At 51.1% G+C, this 20,458-nt stretch overlaps 1 protein-coding gene across 1 annotated transcript in view; it reads right to left on the reverse strand.

Moving 5' to 3' along the window:
- eif2ak4 (eukaryotic translation initiation factor 2 alpha kinase 4) overlaps positions 1–18,699 on the reverse strand; it is a 29,021-nt gene extending 10,322 nt beyond the window's left edge. The window contains exons 1-31 of the mRNA XM_056589977.1: positions 18,347–18,699; positions 18,116–18,231; positions 17,860–17,962; positions 17,559–17,732; positions 17,359–17,439; positions 16,785–16,927; positions 16,391–16,491; positions 16,113–16,270; positions 15,396–15,937; positions 14,859–14,974; positions 14,376–14,530; positions 13,437–13,909; positions 13,280–13,349; positions 13,109–13,198; positions 12,891–13,013; positions 11,584–11,688; positions 11,086–11,149; positions 10,887–10,966; positions 10,388–10,489; positions 10,201–10,251; positions 9,287–9,523; positions 8,589–8,661; positions 7,629–7,750; positions 7,321–7,370; positions 6,926–7,094; positions 6,127–6,243; positions 5,768–5,833; positions 5,501–5,671; positions 4,993–5,127; positions 3,302–3,409; positions 2,439–2,567 (exon numbers count right to left, since the gene is read on the reverse strand). Coding sequence (XP_056445952.1) covers positions 2,439–2,567; positions 3,302–3,409; positions 4,993–5,127; positions 5,501–5,671; positions 5,768–5,833; positions 6,127–6,243; positions 6,926–7,094; positions 7,321–7,370; positions 7,629–7,750; positions 8,589–8,661; positions 9,287–9,523; positions 10,201–10,251; positions 10,388–10,489; positions 10,887–10,966; positions 11,086–11,149; positions 11,584–11,688; positions 12,891–13,013; positions 13,109–13,198; positions 13,280–13,349; positions 13,437–13,909; positions 14,376–14,530; positions 14,859–14,974; positions 15,396–15,937; positions 16,113–16,270; positions 16,391–16,491; positions 16,785–16,927; positions 17,359–17,439; positions 17,559–17,732; positions 17,860–17,962; positions 18,116–18,231; positions 18,347–18,475 — 4,353 coding nt within the window. The 5' untranslated portion in view covers positions 18,476–18,699. The remainder of the gene's footprint in view (positions 1–2,438; positions 2,568–3,301; positions 3,410–4,992; positions 5,128–5,500; positions 5,672–5,767; positions 5,834–6,126; positions 6,244–6,925; positions 7,095–7,320; positions 7,371–7,628; positions 7,751–8,588; positions 8,662–9,286; positions 9,524–10,200; positions 10,252–10,387; positions 10,490–10,886; positions 10,967–11,085; positions 11,150–11,583; positions 11,689–12,890; positions 13,014–13,108; positions 13,199–13,279; positions 13,350–13,436; positions 13,910–14,375; positions 14,531–14,858; positions 14,975–15,395; positions 15,938–16,112; positions 16,271–16,390; positions 16,492–16,784; positions 16,928–17,358; positions 17,440–17,558; positions 17,733–17,859; positions 17,963–18,115; positions 18,232–18,346) is intronic.
- Between the last annotated feature and the right edge of the window lie 1,759 nt (positions 18,700–20,458).

Here is a 20,458-nt window from a genome sequence, read left to right on the forward strand (position 1 = left end):
TGTATGTGTGTGTGCTCAACCATGTCAAATGTGGCTGTGTGATTTATCCCCCTCAGACACCGCCAGGCGTTTGCATCTGGCCACTCCGTCACACACGTCTGACCGAGTGGCACCGAACAAGCCCTGCACTGTGTGTGTGTGTGTGTGTGTGTGTGTGTGTGTGTGTGTGTGTGTGTGTGTGTGTGTGTGTGTGTGTGTGTGTGTGTGTGTGTGTGTGTGTGTGTGTGTGTGTGTGTGTGTGTGTGTGTGTGTGTGTATCTTCCCTTCACGCTGGCACCGAAGCGTCACCTTTTCTGGACAAAGAAAACAAGTAAGAGAACTCAATAAAAGTGGGTTAGCCGGCGTTGCCCGAAGGCACGCGGGCAGCTTGGGGCCACATGTCTCCTTGGCTTCATAGCGTAGCTCAGGTTGGTTCCAACCAGTGTTGTTTTGTTTTAGATTTTCTTGAATCCGTTTATATTTGAATTGTATAACTATATTATATTGTATTTCCAGTGATATTTAATAACGTTTCATTGTAGTTTCAGTTTTATCTTCAGGAGTTCTTTGTCTCTGCTAGTTCAGTATCAGTTTTGCTATAATTTTCTTTTCTTTTTTTATAAAAACAAATCATTATATCACCGCTGGCCTGATCCATCAGAGTATTTACAGATTCCAACTTGATCCAGGTCTTGGACCACAGAGGTTAGCTTAGATTAAGGCCAAGTCTTACCTCGCAATTGCAGTGTATTGTAAACAGGAACCAAAAAAGGCTGATGTTAAACGCATGTATCGTCTTTCTATTCCTTTTTAAAGTTCACTTATATTTTTCTGCAGAGCCAGTTTCTTTTTCAGTGAACAGAGGGCTTTCTCCAACAGCTTTCGTTGTTTTCAGTTTCAGTTCTGGTGCACCACTGATCACCCTGGGTCCAGCCTTATACATGCTTGGTTTCAACGCACTCAGGCCAATGAAAGGTCCAAGGAGCGTGCAACCGTCCAGAGAGGTCGAGGCCTGGCATGGAGGGGGTTCACTATGAGTAGAGCACCCCACTGCTCTGCCCCCGGTCCACCTCAACATGCGGCCGTGGTTCAAGGGGATCCAGGTGCACATCGTCCACCTAATGTGGGCCTGGAAGGGATGGCCGAGCTGCCTGATGGTCCCAGGAGCCCAACGTCTCCCGTTTCGAGCCAGGAGAAGATCTTTTTGAGGGATTGGGGGGGAGGTTGTCCCCCTGGTGTTTTTTTACTTAATATATGTCCAATTATGTGCAACAATGAAAACAGTGAAACCAAAGAAGGTCATCATTGGAACAGAGAGAAGAGAGAAGAGAGTAGAGAGAAAGAGAGAAAGAGAGAAGAGAACAATAACAGGTTCTAGTGAGGGACGGATTAAAGGGAGAAAAAAATGAAAAATGATAGGACTTTAGAATAATCACAGGTGGTGGAAAAAAGAAGACGCCTCAGCAGAAATACAAAGCCAGGGACTGGGGGAGGGTGGGGATGCTGTAATAACACACCACTTACAGACAAACACACACACACACTGTCACACAAACATGGAGAATGTGACAGAGCTGTGGCATCGGTTCCTTGGAAGATCCTAGCCCTTTACCGGAGAGCGACAAATAACTTTGCTTGGACTGGTCGAGCTCTTTCGTGATTATTCCCCAATCATCCCTTCGTTTACCGCAACTCCAAAACACACACAGTAAAATGTAGCTCAGTTAAAGACAACTCATTACGTCAGCTCTCCATAAGGCCTCTTAATCCTCCATTAACGCTAACCACAGAACTAGGGGCACACAATTTGGCTGTCTAACGCTTCAGATTCCAACCATGATTACAATGGTGCGCCCTCTGCAGGTGAAGTGCTGTCATTACACAACAAACAGGACACATGGTTTGAGGATCTTCCTCCATGTGGTTGAGGTCCACGTTATTATTAATAATAACCACCATGGCAGTAAGTATGTGTATCTGTGGCATATTGCAATGAACGGTTCCACAAATGGCGCCCATGAGGCCCAGTGTGCTAAACCCAGTGCTCTCACCGTGTCTAGATGTCTGATGTCTTCATAGTGAACCGCTCGCCAGGGGCGCAAAAAATTGTGAGCCATATTGTTGCTACTATTCCCTCCCCTTGTTTCTGGTGCTGGCCGGTGTAGAATGCCTCACCACCACGGACCACCTGTGGCGGGCATTCTGGAGCAAGACCCCAGCATTGCACCTGCTGAATGACCCCTTTAAAATAGTTTGTGTCTTATAACATGATGATGATGATGATGAGGATGATGAGGGAGATCAAGAGGAAGAGGATGATGAGGAGGAGGAAAGTGAGGAGGATGATGATGATGATGAGGATGATGGGGGAGATCAAGACGAAGAGGATGATGATGAGGAGGAGGAAAGTGAGGAGGATGATGATGATGATGATGATGATGTTGCGCGAGCGCACCGACCTGTGAGACGTCGTAGGCGATGTCGGCGGGCACGCCGGCGCTCCACAGCTTCTGGACCACGGTGATGGCGCGAGGGACGGAGACGTGGCCCACTGGCACCACCAGCACGTCACAGGAGCTCACCGCCGTCTGGCACCGGGGAGGCAGAACAACAACACGGCTGAGTGGTGCAAATTTAGATTTACAATTTAGGGCGAGACGCTTTTTATCCAAAGTGACGCAACGGTTCTCTTCCACACATGCACACACCGACGGCGGAGTCCACCATGCAAGGTGACTGCAAGCTTGTCGGGAGCAGCTAGGTTTAGGCGTCTTGCTCAGGAGCCGGGGATCAAACTAGCAACCTTCCGGTTACAAGAAAACCCGCTCTACCTCCGGAGCTAAGCCTACCCCCGAGTGCCACTGGGGACACCCTTGCTAACCGTACACTGTATTGGGATTTTGCAAAAGCAATTGAATGTTGTATTGTGACATCTTTGAAAAAAGTGAACGCCAAATACATATAAACATATAGACATTTGTTTTGTTGTTATCTTCATAGAATGCTCAAATGCTGTCCTGTGGTGAGCTGTTCCAGGAACCAGGGCGACCGAATAAGCATAACTGGTGCTCCCGTCATATTGCATGAAAAATATAAACCTAAAATAACTTACAGTGAAGCGAGGTGGAGTGATGATAGTTATTAGCATGTCGCTAAAAGTGGCAGAGCCTTGGGCAAAAAGGCATCATTAAAGTTGAAAACCTGTCTGCTGCACCTTCATTATAAATAATGATGAATATCATTATTACGCACGCAGGCACGCGTGCCTGCGTGCGTGCGCGTGCGTGAATGTGTGCATGTGTGCGTATGCCTGTAAGCTCACCGGCTCCTCCATGCTGGCCATGGCAGCACACACTTTGTCCAGGGCCACACTGGCCCCTACTGCAGTCGGGGCTGGAGTGGTGGAGGCTGGCCCACGGAACTCCAGCACCTGCCAATCAAACACAATCAATACAAGATCAAACACAAAGACCTCACGTCAGACAGGACTCCTGGACTACCTGCCTTGGCTCGCGTGGGTTATATACACGTTGTGGAGAGAGGCCGTTTAAGGCGTTGGCCAGATGTGGTCCACGTGTCGTTGCTCCCCAAGAGTAAACGTGAAAGCAACATGTCTGATAGTGGCCGTAAAAAGTTTAAGCACTGCAGCATCGTTTTACGAGACACTGGTCTGTCAGTGATCGCTGCTCCCAGGCCACAGACCCGGCGATACGAGGCTGCTGACTCAACGTTTGAGAGTCTGGGGCGGGGAATCTGGGCTGATGTCGGCTGTGATTGTGGTGCATTGGGGGGACCCCCATAGAGTCGGGTGTGGGCAAGAATTTTTTTTTAAACATGTTTGATATTATCGGCCCGACCTGAATCGTGTGGGGGGACTGATGTAATAAACGGCCTGTTCCTCGTTACCAAAGACTCAGATAGCTGCATTAAAATGATATAATAATTAATCAGACATACACCCACAATTTCCTTCCTTGTCATTTTGAATGGCTTAAGCTGCTGCTCAACTACCAAAGTGCTTTTGTCTAACCCTGCAACGGCTTGAAACGGTGCACCAGACGTTTGTGTCAGTAGAGTGGGGTCAATAAATGTATGTGCCATTTGTTCGCTTTATTTTGTATATTTTAGTTTTTTGCTATGAATATTGAAGTATAGACCGGACATCATGTAAACAGACTCGCTGCTACAGTAAAATATGTGATCAAACAGAACATAATAAATCAGTGATGAACGGACGATCCAACTACAACGGAAGGTCTCTCTGTATGTCTGACTGTCCTTTGATTTGCTGGACCACCGTTCATCCGATCGACTTCACACCTGGCGAGTGTATTGCTGAGGGGCCAAAGAACCACTGTGTCTGATCTGAAGCCGTTTGGATGAGCGATACTCGAGAAAGTTGCAAGGAGCAACACAGGAGGCCAAGAAAACGTCACGTTCCGAACCAGCACGTTTTTGAAATGGCACTCCAATAGTATACTGGAATACACAAACATACACAAATATGCCGTTACTTAAAATGAATGCAAATTATGTTAGCCTGGCCAGGATGAGCTCATTCCGGTCTATGGGAGTGGATGAGATTCCGCTCGATTGGCGAATAGTCAGAGAAGGCTAGGAGGATCTGGTAGAAGAGTTTCATGTGTGGAACCCCTCTCCGTGTTCCACAGATGACAACTACAGAGATTGCTACCAGAATCTCTGTATGGACCACTGACCCGACAGCAAGGCAGGAGTGATCGCCAAAACCAGTCGGTCTCTCGGTGATCACTCCTGCCACTCCGACGCTTGTCCAAAGCAGTCGCACCACCGACTGCTTTGGACTGATACCAGGGACTGGTACCTGTCGGGTCGGTGGTGTGTACAATGTATGTCCGCCCCCCCAACTCTCTCCTAGGCGCTAGGAGGCTTTAGGATAAGGGGTTCAGCATCTTCCTCAAAGGTGCCTGCAGGTATAAAACACGCAGAGAGCAGTGTTCCATCTGTACAAGAGACGCTAGAGCAGCAGCCCACCAGGTGGTCGTAGCGTCCCCCCGCCGCCACGATGTCCGCCACCATGCGCTTGCGCTTGCGGATGAACGCCACAAACTGGAAGATGACCCCGGAGTGGTGCTGGACCTTGTACACCAGCCCGAGGTTCACCACCACCTGTGAATAACGACAAACAAACACAAACAAAACAGGACGAAAGATTAGCTAAACAGAAATCCACTTTCGGATGGCAAACATAAAACGAAGCGCTGAACTCTTCAACCGTCTTGATGTTAATTGACGTAAAGCCCCGCTAACGAATCAGTGACTCAGCCCCCACAGATTCTGATTATTTTCACTGTCTCTGCGTTACACTTTCTTCCTAATTCACAATTCACAAATTATTTTCTTTATAATTATAATTAATTTCTTTTTCATATCAACGTATGATTGTGGTTGGTATTTTAAGACTTTGCACTGCACCAATATCCTTGCGTTACGTGGAAACTTAGCCTGCGATAAAACTCCACTAAAACATGAGAATGCCCACCTGCAGCTTGACGCCCAGCCGCTTCAGCAGCGCCGTGAGCTCCTCCAGGTCCTTGTGGCCCTGCTTGGCCAGCTGGGTGACGGCCGTCTTCTGCTTGGTCAGCGAGTGCAGCAGCGGCCCCAGGCTGGCCAGGTCGCCCTTCTGCTCGATGTACTTGTAGAGCGTCTGCACCTGCACGCCACAAATAGCGTGAGTCTCACTCAAAACAGCCCCAGGGGGAGATGTTAACACGGGGCGTGTTTCCACAGCCGCAGGGACAACACTCACGCTATTGGTCGACAGTGACATGTTGCAGAACTTGGCCTCCACTTCCCTTTTCGTCAGCTTCTCACTCTTTGAGGGGGGGGGGTTCAGAAAGGGAAACAAGGGGTCAAAGGTTACACAGCGGTTATATAATGTCCTGATCACCGTGGCGGGCGGGGTCAGTCCCCGGGTCGTGCTTCGCTTGGCTCTGAGAGATTATGGATACGGCACTGCAAACATCTGGGGCGCAGGTGTGTGTGTGTGTGTGTGTGTGTGTGTGTGTGTGTGTGTGTGTGTGTGTGTGTGTGTGTGTGTGTGTGTGTGTGTGTGTGTGTGTGTGTGTGTGTGTGTGTGTGTGTGTGTGTGTGTGTGCATGCGCTGACCATAGCGTCACACAGTATGTTGGAGGCGTGGCTCAGCTTGTCCTCAGGCACTCCGCAGTGGAGCAGGATGGCTTTCAGCAGGCTGGTGTGGTTCAGGTAGATGTTGTAGTTCCTCTCCTGCGGTCAGGAGAAACACCAGGCTTGAACTTTCCCAAACCAGCCCCCGATATCGCTCCCTCACCAAGCAACACGCCGATAACCGCTTCCTTCCCCTGTGTGCATGTGTGTGTGTGTGCGTGCCTCTGTGTGCGTGCACAATGTGTCCCTCGGCCCCTTCTCCGTGACTCCCCTCCTGTGGTGTTAAAAGGCTCCACCCAAACAGTTTGCAAACACATGCATGCCACATTTCCATCTTTCTATCCAGTGTCCTTTATAGATATTTCAGTGATCATGTAATGGATGAATATTTGCAGAGAGGTTTAGGTAATTCTATGTTTTGGGTCGAAAGCAAGCGAGGTTCTAGCATTGCACCACACTTGTTTTGGGAGGCGCATCATCAGTAACAAGACATAAGAACGCATCAGTAACAAGACATAAGAACGGACTTTGTGTTGGCAACACTACAGATTTTGAGGACTTCCTAAATAGAAGGAAATAAGCTGTAACCTTGGCTCACGAAAACGTCGTCTTGCATTAGAAATGCTTTGGCAATTTCCACAACAAAATCATCTTCACATAAGGACAACTTCTTTTCATCCTGCTCAGCAACACGCATGCCGTGCCGAGCGTTGGCTACGACGACGGGACCGGAGTAGTAACAGGAGCTTTTGGGGGGCCTTAAGGGGCCTTCGATGCTGACCTGCAGGGCGGGAAACTCCTGGATGATCTCGGAGATGGTGTAGATCACCTCGGCGTCGGGGAGCAGGCTGTTGGTGACGGGGGAGACGATGTCAAAGGCGCACTCGAGCAGCTCCCTGGGGTGGGCGCGGTCGTGCTTCCGCGGTCGGAACACGCGCTCGATGCTGTACCTTTGGGAGGCCGAGAGAGGAGGAGGAGGAGGGAGGAGGAGGGAGGAAGAGGGGGACCGGGGAGCCGGAAGCAGAAGATTCCTGAATCTCCTTACTCACTCAATTTAACACTGCATCCAGCAGCAGCTATTATTATATCTACATTATTGTGGATTTTCTATTATTAAAACACAATGGATGAGCTCATTAATGTCACATTAACATCAATTGAGTGCTGAAACCGTACCTCTTCAAGTTGGTGATTTTAATGCGCGCAACGTATCTTGCGAATGCCATCTGCAGAGGGGGGAAAGAGAAGAGAAACCCATTAGGGAACCCAGATCAAAGAGGACGCTGGGCGCCGTTGGAGGGACACCTCACAGTGCTGCCAGCCAGGCTGTAATCAATCATTTTGTGGAAACAGCCATTTAGTCCTCTGGCCTTCCTGAAGGAGCCCAGATCTGAGGAGCTACTGCTGATTGCAGGCTCACACTCTCCGTGTGTGTGTGTGTGTGTGTGTGTGTGTGTGTGTGTGTGTGTGTGTGTTCTCCTCACTCGGAGGTCATAGGGCAGTGTAACCAGCATGCCGCTGTGGTCCATGAAGCAGGCCAGCTCGGCGCCCTCGTACAACTTCCTGTTCCTGGGAAGGAGCAGGGGGGTTTGGAGACGCACAGCACCTGGAGATACAGGAGTTCACACACACACACACACACACACACACACACACACACACACACACACACACACACACACACACACACACACACACACACACACACACACACACACACACACACACACACACACACACACACTTTCCTTGTTATCCTGAGGTCTGTGCATGCACACACACGCTCACTATGATGCAAAATTGACACCAGGACGTCCAACGCCATTCCCATAAGATAACACAACCCTCGGCCCCCGGGGTCCAGATGTGAGCCCCGGGTAGGTACAGGGGGAAACGTGCGTAAACAAATAGGTGCAGCTGGGTGTCATCAGTGCGGAGTGGGGACTAAAATAGCCGCGGCTGGCTTCACCTGCGCCTCTCCTCCACCTCCTCCCCCCACCCCCCCCAACCCCCCATCCGTCACACAATGTGGGGCCTGTTCTGGAGCCCAACGCTGCAGCAGATGGCTGATCCAGGACCGCAACGAGACCCAGCGCCGCACAGCGGGTCAGGAGTCCAGGTGGGCCCCACACACACACACACACACACACACACACACACACACACACACACACACACACACACACACACACACACACACACACACACACACACACACACACACACACACACACACACACAAGCGTGTCAACATAGCATGTGTGCATATTTATGTGAAGCACGCACACACACACAGACACGCGCGCACGTGTTCATGCTCACACACACACACACACACACACACACACACACACACACACACACACACACACACACACACACACACACACACACACACACAGAGTATGTCAACAGTACGCGTGTGTGACTAGCAGGGGACTGACCGTGCTTCTTGAAGGTTCTGGTGATGGTTTCGTACACATACTGTTGCAATTTGGCGCTGTAGAAATGGAAGCCCTGGAGGAGAGGCGAGCAAACAAACAAAGGCTCTGTCAGAGGGACGCAGCTGAGGACGGCCACAGGGCTCACCGCTCACCGCCAGCCTGGCCCTGCATCGGACCGGGCTAACAGCCCTGGTGAGTGAGGGACGACACGCGGAGGACCAGGAGAGGCTCCTCACATGAATGTGTCTGCAGTGACACCTAGAGGTGAAGGGGAGTAACAACACTGCTGGGATTATAAGAGCTTCATCGCTGGGTGGTTCCCTCTATTCAAGGTCTGCTCGTCAGTATTAGAGCAATTATTCTCAAAAAGGAATCAACATTAATTAGTCATGTTGATTGGGCAAAAATGCTCTCTGTCACCACATCTCACAGTACGCAGAAGTATACGTAGTTTAACCCAAAAAAGTTTCCTTTTATTCTTTATGCAGAAAGCAATTATATGTATAATGTTAATACTTTTAGAATTTTTCAATTAATTTTGAATTTTGAAAAATGTATCCTTTTTTTAATGATGCATTTCTTAATGACAGACATCCTTTCATTAACGCTCGTTATCCGAATCGAAACAGTGAACCTCTATGTGGACACTCGTCTACAAACAACAACAACAACAACAACAACATCAACACCGCCCCCACCTTGTCGTGGTCCATGTCGTAGGCGTAGTCCATGACGGGCGTGGTGTTCTGGGCGAACAGCTGGCCCACCATGGAGCGGTAGGCCTTGCCGTTGACGTTGGCCATGGTGTGCTGCAGCACCTCGTGCAGCTCCGACTCCTCCATCAGGGGCGGGGGCAGCAGCTCGCTCCGCAGCAGCTCCTGGGCCGTGGGCCGAAGCGCCGGGTCGTGGTTCAGCAGCCACAGCATCACCTTCCTCTGGGGGGGGGATGAATGCAGCTTTCTTCACTACAAGTCATAAGTCAACTTTTGAGTAGTAGGGAAAAAAGCAACATTCATTGACTCCGTTTCGTGTCATCCTAGAACGGCAACGTGTGTTGCGGTCGTACCGGATTGTAAATATTTCTGGAACAGGAGCAGGAATTGAATTGAATTGAATTTTGCCTCGAGATCGTTTTTTTCCTTAGGCTACATGATTTAAAGGAAAGCCAAACACAGTGTTTGAGCTGTTCCCTGCCTACGAAGGCTTTTCCCCCCAACTTCTGGGGGGAAACGTTTTAATCGTTGAGTGGGGGGCTATATTTACAGGTCAGGGTTAGGGTTAGTCAGGCTCTCTCTCTCCTGCACAAGCCCCCGGCTGCATCAGATCTGGGGGATGTAAGATAAGATTTTTAATCTTACGTGTTCATTGCAGTGGAGATTGGACCACGACCCCCCCCCATAGCATCACTAAGTAACCCACTTCATTAAGTTTCCTTGAGGGTGGGGGGGGGGACTGTTGTTAAAACCCCTAAATTGCTTCCTTAAATAAATCCCCTAATTATCGGGGATTAAACCCGGCATGGTGATGACTTTACTGCCGCCATGTGGCCTGTCGTCGACCGAGCTCCACGTACGCTACGCAGAGCGAACGCCACGCTAACAGACTGACTCACCTGCATCCCCGTCTCGTACTGGTCGAAGTCTTCCGGGAACTCAATGGCCTCCTGTTGAAAGACAAAGGAAGGACATGTGGTGAACAGCCACGAGCCCGCCTCCCACCATCCTCCCCCCCCCACCCCCCCACCACCACCACCACCACCACAGTCTCCCAGAAGGGCACGGTGGAGCCAGGAGACTGACCGTGCGAAGCTGGCCAATCACGGAGATCCGCTCGGAGCCAGTGGTCATGGGTCGGTAGGACATCTCGAACAGGATGATCCCCAGGCTGAACAGGTCCACTTTCTGGGGGACGGAGCGGACAGGGGGGGGGGCGGAGAGGACACCGGAGCGTGGTTAGGCTTGCGGAGGGTTAATGAGGCGGAATGCATGAGCGCTTTGGGAGGGGATTAGGAGTCATGATGGAGCATGTGGGACGGGGCTCTCCAGCTCTCCATATCGGTGCCGGGCCTCGGGAAAACCTCCCCTGTGTTGTGAGTCATGCATGTACGCTGGTCCCCTGGTGGTCCAGGGGTGAGGAGTCAATACTCCACACATCGCCCTAGGAGGGATTCCTCATCAGGGAACGTTGACGTCCTGAAGCTCCCATCTGGGATTGATTAAATGTCCGTCTGATCTGTTAACACAAGAAACACGACCTTCTATAATAAACTGACTTTGTAGCCGAGGTTGGACGCGGTACCTGGTTGTAGGTGGCCTTGGCGTTCCCCTGGACCTCTGGGCTGACGTAGAGGGCTGTCCCCACCATGCCGGTCATGTTGCCTGGCAGGGCAACGATGGAACAAAAGCATTGCAGCTGGTCAGTAAACAGAGCAGAGCCCTGCCAGGGCAGGGTGCTACCGCAGAGCGGATGAAGGAGCGGGCGTAGTCCCGTTGGTTACCTGAAGGATCCGACTTAGGCATCACCGCAGGGCCAGTCTCCTCCAGCTCCAGTTTACCTGCAGCCTGGGGAGCAGTAACCAGGAGATGGACATTAGCACCCCCTAGTGGTGTAAGTAAGACTGGACAATTCAATATTATCGTTTTGAATTCAGATCAAGGTATACTATTTGTATATTCATACATTATAATTATGTTTATCGCTTACGGTCTGTAGGGTTGTGTGGTCTGTGTAATTCAGTTATTCAGCCATCTTAATCAACAGATAATAAGTTGACAAATTGGATCATTATATCCATGGTTCTCCAAGTAAGAGGATCATAAGTTAGGGCTTGTGAGAACGATTATGAGCCAACACTCTGTTCTATGGATGAAATTGAAAAACCTGATTGATTGTATGTTTTAATTCAAATATAATTAACACAGATATGTATGTGTGTATATATATATATATATATATATGTAGTATATATTAATAGCAGGAAGCCTATCCATCCTACCACATTAGCTCTGTGGTCCGTGGCCAGGCCAAAGTCTCCTATCTTCACATGGTCCTGGGAATCCAGGAAAATGTTGACTGGCTTCAGGTCTCTGTGGATCATACCCTGGTGGAGAGGAGGGGGTGGTGGAGAGGAGGGGGTGGAGGATAGGGTGGAGAGGAGGGGGTGGAGAGGAGGGGGTGGAGAGGAGAAAGGGAGAGGAGTTTGAGGGTGCACCCACACTAGGCCATCTTGCCGTGGCCGTTGACCGTTGCAACTGTGGCCTGGCCACGGTAGGCTCTTGTACATACGTCATCACGTCGTAACACGTCATCACCACGCGTCCGCTGCATGGACCATAATAAAGTCTGCCGCCAGTCAGAGTTTTAACAACAATGGACAACAACACAGAGAACACAGCAACGGTTGAACCGCTAGACGCCATGTTTACCGTTTAATGGGAAAGAAGGCTCGTCGCCTTTATTATGTCCATGGTCGTCGCAAGGACTATACGTCATCCAGCTCAGGTTGCGTAGCCGTGCGTGTGCGCGTTTCGGCTCATTAGCATCTAAAGTGTGAAAACGGCCACGGCCACGGCCAGATGGCCTAGAGTGAGTGCACCCTGAGAGCAGGCATGGAGTAGTGAGAAAGTAGTGAAATGTGTGTTAATGACAAAACCACCTTAAACCACCTAAAAGATCTATGACAAAGGATAGAATCATGATAACCAACTGGTTCAAACTGTACATTATGCATTAAAAAGTCACGCTAATCCTGTGACAAACCTACACTGTTTTAATTATGCTAAATTCAAACAGATTATCACACGTTTTAATCCGATAACCGAACCCGGGGCTTCGGTGAAAGCGAGCCTCTCGTTCCAGTGTACGTTGACTAAAGCCATTCCTAAGGGGGATCCCTCCCCAGGCCCAGAATTAACCCTGAAGGCCTCCTTGACAACCCATCTGTGTTATGTGGTGTGAAACTATCAAAGCATATCCCATGTAAGATGAAAGCAAGATCGTGTCATTTCGCTGGCGGAGCATGAGAGGGGAATGAACCCGAAGCAGACCTCGACTTAACCCCGCGGCGTTCTCCCGCCGCACGCGCTCTCTCCTGATCGCACGTGACACCGTAAGCCAGGCACTAGCTATTCCCCCGTCTCTTAATTCATCGCGCTCCGCGTCGCGTACGCCACGCAAGGGCTGAGTGGAAACAGAGGCGCTCGCTTCGACTTCACACACTTCTGGCGGCGTGTTACCGTGTTTCAACCCCATCTGTCTGACACTCAAAGGGGGCTGGACTGACACACAGAGACACACGCAGACCTGCTCGTGGATGTACGCCAGGCCGTCCAGGATTTCCCTGAAGAGCCTCCACAGTCGGCTGCTGTCCTCGTGCAACCCCTGGTCGATGGTGTCCCTCAACGTGCTCTTCTCGCAGTACTCCATCTGTGGGGTGGTGGTGTTGTTGTTATTTCATCAGGCCAACGAGCCCCTCTAGTGGTGAGGGGGTGGTACCGCAGCCCTACGGGGTGTGCCCTTACTTGTATGTACAGGTAATGTACGATGAGGGTAGATCGCTCCGAGTCTGTGCTCTCTGTCGTGTCGACGGCTTGCCTTTTGCTTGGTTCGACCTGCAAAAAAAATATTCTGTTAATAAAATGGTTAAATAAACGCGAAAGAAATAGTATAAGTATAAGTCAGCGCGTTTTCACCATTGACAGGTCTTCAGCGCTCTCATCGCCGTTATCGAAGATGATGTCGCTCGAGTCCGAGGCCGACGGCCTGCATCCACAGAGGAACAACCAATAATCAGCCATCGCTCGGGATCCAAAACGCCAATGAACCAACGTGCGACGGCGCAACACTCACATAAACGACGCCCCGAACACGTCTTCTTCGTCGTCGTCGTCATCATCATCGTCGTCCTCCTCGCTGGAGTGGCGACCGCTGCACTTGGCGCTGGACGACCTCTCGATGGACGTGGACCACTCCACCGAGCTGGCCAGCGCGGGGGGCGGGGCGTTCTTCTCCACGCCGTCGTCGAGGCCCAGGGTGTTGAGGCCGAGCGAGAGGCCCCTGGCCGCCGCCGGCGCCGGGCCGGGGGCCGCCGCCCGCCTGTCGACGGGGCTGCGGGGCTCGGAGCTGTCGGAGCAGTCTAACCTGGAGGCGGCGGGCGGCGTCTCGTGGCGCTCGATCCAGGCGTTGTAGTAGCGCACGATGTTCTCGTGGTTGAGGCGCGACAGCAGCGTCACCTCGCCCTTGATGCGGCGGAACTGCTTGCTGACCGGGTTGACCTGGATGCGCTTCACGGCGTAGTAGCAGCCGTCTAGCTTGTTCTTGACCTGGTGGGGGAAGGGAACACAGCGGTTAGTTCATGGGGAAGGGGCCGGATAGTGTAGAGCAGTGGTTCTCAAAAGGGGGTACGCGTGCCCCTAGGGGTACTGCATGGGTACTGCACGGGGTGATCGGAAAATTTGTGACTGTGTCAATTCTTTTTCCACCTTGGGCAAGTTTTAATTCTGAAAGCTAGACGGCTGGAAATCGAGAAAGTGGTTGAAACACCAAAATGTCATCAGTTTCAGGAAGAATATATTTGATTAGGATTCACCTCCACATGCTTTGAGCCTCCCCTGGCGTTGTGCTTCTTTGGTGGGGAGAAATGTGTCAACCGCTAGCAGACCCATGTTTCACCCTTTTATTAATCATGCTAACACTTTCAAATAAAACACACACAAATGTACTGATTGCAAGTCGCTTTGGATCAAATCGTCTGTTGAATGCCCTAAATGTAAATGTAACCTTGTGTACCTTGATGACCGCCCCGAAGGCTCCCTTCCCCAGCAGCTGGAGCTCTTCGAACTCGTGGAAATAGCGGGAGAACTGGGGCTGCAACACGGCACTGAAGGGGGCGCCGAGGATGTGGCTGTGGGGCAGCACCGAGGACGGGAAGTCCTCCGCCTCCACTGGGGACGGACCACAACACCGCTCAGAAGGGGACAGACCACAACAACACCGCTCAGAAGGGGACAGACCACAACAACACCGCTCAGAAGGGGACAGACCACAACAACACCGCTCAGACGGGGACAGACCACAACAACACCGCTCAGAAGGGGACAGACCACAACAACACCGCTCAGAAGGGGACGGACCACAACAACACCGCTCAGACGGGGACAGACCACAACAACACCGCTCAGACGGGGACAGACCACAACAACACCGCGCAGAAGTGTGTCTCACAGGAGACACACACCGCTCCTGTGTGTGTCTGTGCGGACCCTGCCGTACCTTCGGGGCTGGAGTCCCGGGCTTGGGGGACTGGTTTCGGTGGTGGGGGGTTGAGGAAGGAGTGTTCAAGGAGCTGCTTGGTGTTCCAGCGGTCCACGTCGTTCACACACACACACCTGGCGTCAGAACAGCACAACGTTGATACATCGTCTCAGACACACACACACACGCATAGACGCACGAATGAGCACGCGCACACACACACACACATCGCCGATTATGAAGCTGTTGTCAGTATGGTTTCGAAGCGCCCCAATCTACATCGTATTATTCCTATTTAAAAGAGCCGATTGCCATCTTGGCTGGATGCATAATATGGGGGAGGATTATCAACATAGGCATGTGAAACAAAAAGCAAACAAGCTTTACATCAGACCAAATACTAAATGTAGGCGTGACCCACTTTCTAATCCTGTTTAGAATGAGGCAGCGCCCTTCAAAACACACAAAGCGCCACATCAAACACAATAGGCCAAGTCACGTGTCGGAGGTGCGATAAAGACAAAGAGGCTGACTTGATGACTCGCTCAGACCCACCTCTTGAGGAAGTCCTGGAAGTCGTCGGGCAGGCCGGCGGGCACCGCCACCGGGTACTCCTTCACCTCCTTCCCCTGGCTCAGCGCCAGCAGCATCAGCCCCAGGCTCCACACGTCACCCTTCTTGCCCGTGCGGGCGGGCAGAGCCGTCTCCTCGCAGAAGCGCACGCGGGCCTGCTCGAACACCTCCTCCTTCAGCACGTCGCCCAGCCTCTTGGACAGGCTGTAGTCCGTGAGCCGCACGCCGCCCCGGGGGTCCAGCAGCACGCTGGAGGCCCCCAGCTGCTTGTGGACCACCGAGTTGGCGTGCAGGTAGTCCAGGACGGCCAGCAGCTGCGCGGCATGCTGCCGCAGCCGGTCCAGGGCCACGGGGGTCTGGCTGAGCAGGCTCTGGTTGAGGGAGGTGGCGCCGGCCACGTGCTCCACCAGCAGGTCCACCACCAGGCAGTCGTCCCGCTCGCTGGAGCTCAGTGCCTGGTAGCGCACCAGGTGGGGGTGCTCCAGCCGCAGCAGGGAGCTGAGCTCGCTCTCCGCGCCATGGATCTATCGGGGGGGGGGGGGGGGGGGGGGACAACGTGTGTGAATAAAACAGACGCACAGGCATGCAGATACGTACTGTAGACACACTAACTAACACACACACACACCATTTTGAGAGGTAAATATCATCTGAGTTTTGTCTTGTTTTTTAAGAAAAACTGGCACTGTTGGGACTCGCCTGCTTTTTACAGTATTCGATTTTGCTCTTCTCCTGCTCGGTGAAGAACTTCCCCATCTTCTTGTTCCACTGCAGTGCCCACTCATAGACCACCACAAACTCCCCTGAATGGGCCTCCAGACCGCAGTAGACGCTGCGTCCCAGGCGCTCACTCTCGCCTGTAGGGACACATTCCGACTTCACGCATGAATACACAGAATTGCTGGCGGACTAACAGGGGTCAAACTCCAAACCACCTGTCCGAATCACAAAGCAGGGCCCAACTGAGTCGTTCTTACCCAGGCACTTCCCTCGGTGGACCAGCAGTTCCCCCGCTGATCCTTTGTTGAAGAGGAGTGGATTCGGCAGGGGAGGGCTGTCTTCGTTGAATGTCTCTCGTCTGGTAAAGCGATGCGAGGTTAGAAGCGTATCTAGTCGTTGAGCACTAAACACTTTTAGAAGGGCGGTTGAGACCATCACAGCATACAATCAAAATTGGAGAAACTAAAAGAGAATGAAACAAGTTCATAAAATAACTAATATAAAAAAAATGAATAACTTCATTGGTTATTAAGTTACTAGGTTTATATAGATATTGCATAGTAGTTGTAGCTCAGACCTAATGCGTACCACGTGACACAGCATGGACCCATCCTAAAGTGTTTATCCTCGTCTGGTGGGGGGGGGGGGTACCTGTGGCGGGTGTTGGAGGTGGTCCGGCGCCGGGTGCCTCTCTTAGGGTCCGGGGGTTCAGGGGTTGTTCCGGTGAAGCTGGGTGAGCTGCGGCCCCGCAGGGGGTCTGACGCGGGGGGCTGCTCCATACTCTCAAGACGCTCCTGAGGGGAAAAAACGCCACATTTATCCAACTTATTATCTGCTTATCTCCGCAGTATGTCGGCCCTAAGATAGGGTCGTATCTTGACTCCCAGCGCAAAGGTTCTGGGATCGGTAACCCTAATGACAGCAGCCTGGAGCAAGAGTAGAAGTGTGTTGTCTGTGCTTGTTGTGTTTCAGTGCAGTGCCGCTGTTCTACTTCAGTACAGCCCCACTTACTTTCATCAAATGACTGCAGATAGGGCAGAAACAGTGGTTTTGCAGGCGAACACAAGAGATCTTTGTGAATATTCATTCATTCATTCACATAAACACAGCAACAAAAGGAGAGTCTGGCTGTTCATGCAACGAATGTGTGTTCAACATCAATGTAAACATTTAAGTTGGGAGAACAGTGAGCCATTGTTCATGAATATGGGAGATTTTAACAAACCAGTTTGGCCATTTCCTTCCTTCTCTTCTCTTCCCGTTTCTCGTCCTCCCTTCTCTGGATTTCAGCCATGATCTCCTTCTCCTAGAAAACCCCACAGACGCCATGCAGGTTAGTCTATAGACAAGGTCCCCCCAAAAAGATATTCCACAGAAAACCATCTAGGATCTGCTTCAGTTGGTGGTTAGGGCGCGGCGGCAGACCGTCTCCTCTTCCTGCTTGCGGCGTTGGTCCAGCCTCCGTTTCTCCTCCAGGTCCAGCTTCTCCTGATGCCGTCGCTGGTTCTTCAGCATCTCCTCATGGAAGGAGCTCGGAGGGGGCTTGTTGTACTTGCTTAGGAAACCCTGGACATGGTCAGCCAGCTCATAGATCATCACCTGTGGGAGAGGACGGTCGGTTAAAGGATGTGTGTGTGTGTGTGTGTGTGTGTGTGTGTGTGTGTGTGTGTGTGTGTGTGTGTGTGTGTGTGTGTGTGTGTGTGTGTGTGTGTGTGTGTGGGGCTACCTCTCCACGCCGCACCAACACAAGCTTGGTAAGCTCATTGAGAAGACACTGGAGGTTTTCATTGGAGAGGCCTTTGGCATTTTTCAGCTCCAACTCGGGAGGCCTGTCGGATATATTACCCACAGTCGGTTACATACTTATAGCTATCCCATTCTGCTCTCTGGACAGCTGCTGCCATCGTTCATACTCACACTCACACTAGCAGATGGCTTGTGGGTGTGGCACAGGTGGTGTATTGAACATGGCATGTACTTACGCATCGGGGTACGTGGCTGGGCATTTGACCTGCAAGTCTACGGCCACGTAGGATTCCTGTCCGGTGTTGAGGCCATTGGGTCGGAGGCTGAGGTACACCTCTGGGGGCCTTTTGATCTGAAGTACATGCAAACAACCGTAATGCATGAGGGATTTGGCATATGGTGGCCACAACAACTCTCAAATCGACTACACACTGTGCGCATTAGCTTCATGTTTGTATATGAAATACCTTCCATTTATCGTTATTTCGTAAATCCTTAAAATCATCCCCGAAGATAGACGAAAGGGCCTCTAGTTCGTTTTCCTGATGAACTAAATAGTCATCTCGTTCTTCTGTGAAAGTATGCGGACTATTCATGCTTCTGACCAAACTACATCCCACCAATGCTCACACATTCACATCCCGGAAGAAAGAGCTATCCGCTCGATGAAAGCGTTTGAAAAGTAAAAAACAAACGCTTTCCGATAATATAAGTTGCACACAAGTGATCGATCTGTAAGGTTAGATACAGGCTGCACGGAGTAGACACGACCAAAACAACGCAGCAACTCTGGCGCGTTCCACGTCGTCCCGTCGCAGGAGAAACGTCACTGCAATGTGATTTTTTTGTAATCCGCCACTAGGTGGCCCTGTTTCACACTTACTCAAACCCAGAAATAATTTGGCAGAGTTTGTTGCAGTAATGGAGCGACTTGATGATGATCGTTTTGACAGATTTCTGATACGGGTGGCTCGAGGGTGTGTATGATTGGTGGATGGGTAATTGAGAGTGGCCTTGGGACAAATTTAATGGATGTGCATTGAGGAGTAAGCGATTGCACAAATTCAAAACAAATCTCCATTATGTTTCTTAAATAAAATATATAGCATATCTCTATAGGCTATCTTACAGAGCAAAGATATTAACTTTGCGTGCATGCCATATCGCCAAAAATCAAATCTGTAAATACAGAGCATGCAAAGCCTTCACTTAGCCCCTTGGCTCTCTCCCTATAATAACCTTTCAAAACATACTAACACACATCTGCTAGCTTGAACCCCCCCCCCGTTCAGGACGTTCAGGGAGAGACACTGTGATGGCAGGTCCAGCCCCCTTCATCCAGCCGCTATCTGTGGAGATAGAGAGGAAACACTATTAATAGGAGGCTTCAGTATTTGGGGGTACAACTTCACATTCCCCCCTGAGACGAGATGCCACCAAGATACCCCTTACTCACTACCCCTGGGCCGCTCTGGTCTCACCCAATTGACTCGGAAAGGCGCCACATTTTTGAAACAGTATACCCCTGTTCGGATCACTCCTGCTTCCTCTCCCTGTGTCTGATTCAGATTTCGAGTATGGGCAGTTCGCCTTACCAGATGTGTGGACTGGAGTGTTGTCACGACATACCAACGGCTCATTGAATGATGCCTCTACAACGAGGCTGCACAGAGGACAGTATTACCTCATAAGGTCCAGTGTACACCAAGGGGAGATAAAGTGCAGATATTGGGCGGGACAAATATGGAACTCATATCACACACTGGCCCCGCGGAGCGGCAGCAGTGGGCTGCACATTAATGACAGGGGCGCTCACAATGACCTTACAAGGAGACGGCTGGGCCAATCAGGACGAGGCAGTGAGAGCCGCGAGCCACTGAGACAGTGAGATCAGAGACAGACCCCAAGTGGCATTACCGTCAGCTGTTGCTTGTGTTAGGTGGGCTCAGTGCACGCACACACATATGCTCACACACTGTTCGCACACGCTCACACACATGATCACAATCATACACGCTCACAGACATACACAAACAAACGCACACACACACTTTTGTGCTTGCACACACAGACACACACACACAAACACACACACACACACACACACACACACACACACACACACACACACACACACACACACACACACACACACAGGCCCACACACACAAACACAGACCCAGACACACATAAAGAGACAGACTCGCACACACACACACACACACACACACACACACACACACACACACACACACACACACACACACACACACACACACACACACACGCACGCACACACACACACACACACGCACGCACGCACGCACGCACACACAGTGACACTCACACTGTTCCGTCTTCTGAGTATGTGGATGGTTTATCCACCTCCTTAACCAGACATCTCATGTCATGTTGCTTCTGGGGATTTAGTAGTTGATCCTGGGGTGTCTAATCTGATAGGTGGGTGGATGACATCGGATAGTATTGTAGGGGTATGCAGCAGAATATGATACTGAGGTCACACATTGTGTTTGTAAGCCAAGGGAGGCTTAATGGGTTCACGCCTCATGTCAACTTCA

The sequence above is a fragment of the Gadus chalcogrammus genome, chromosome 5, assembly GCF_026213295.1.
Source record: "Gadus chalcogrammus isolate NIFS_2021 chromosome 5, NIFS_Gcha_1.0, whole genome shotgun sequence".
Taxonomy (NCBI): domain Eukaryota; kingdom Metazoa; phylum Chordata; class Actinopteri; order Gadiformes; family Gadidae; genus Gadus; species Gadus chalcogrammus.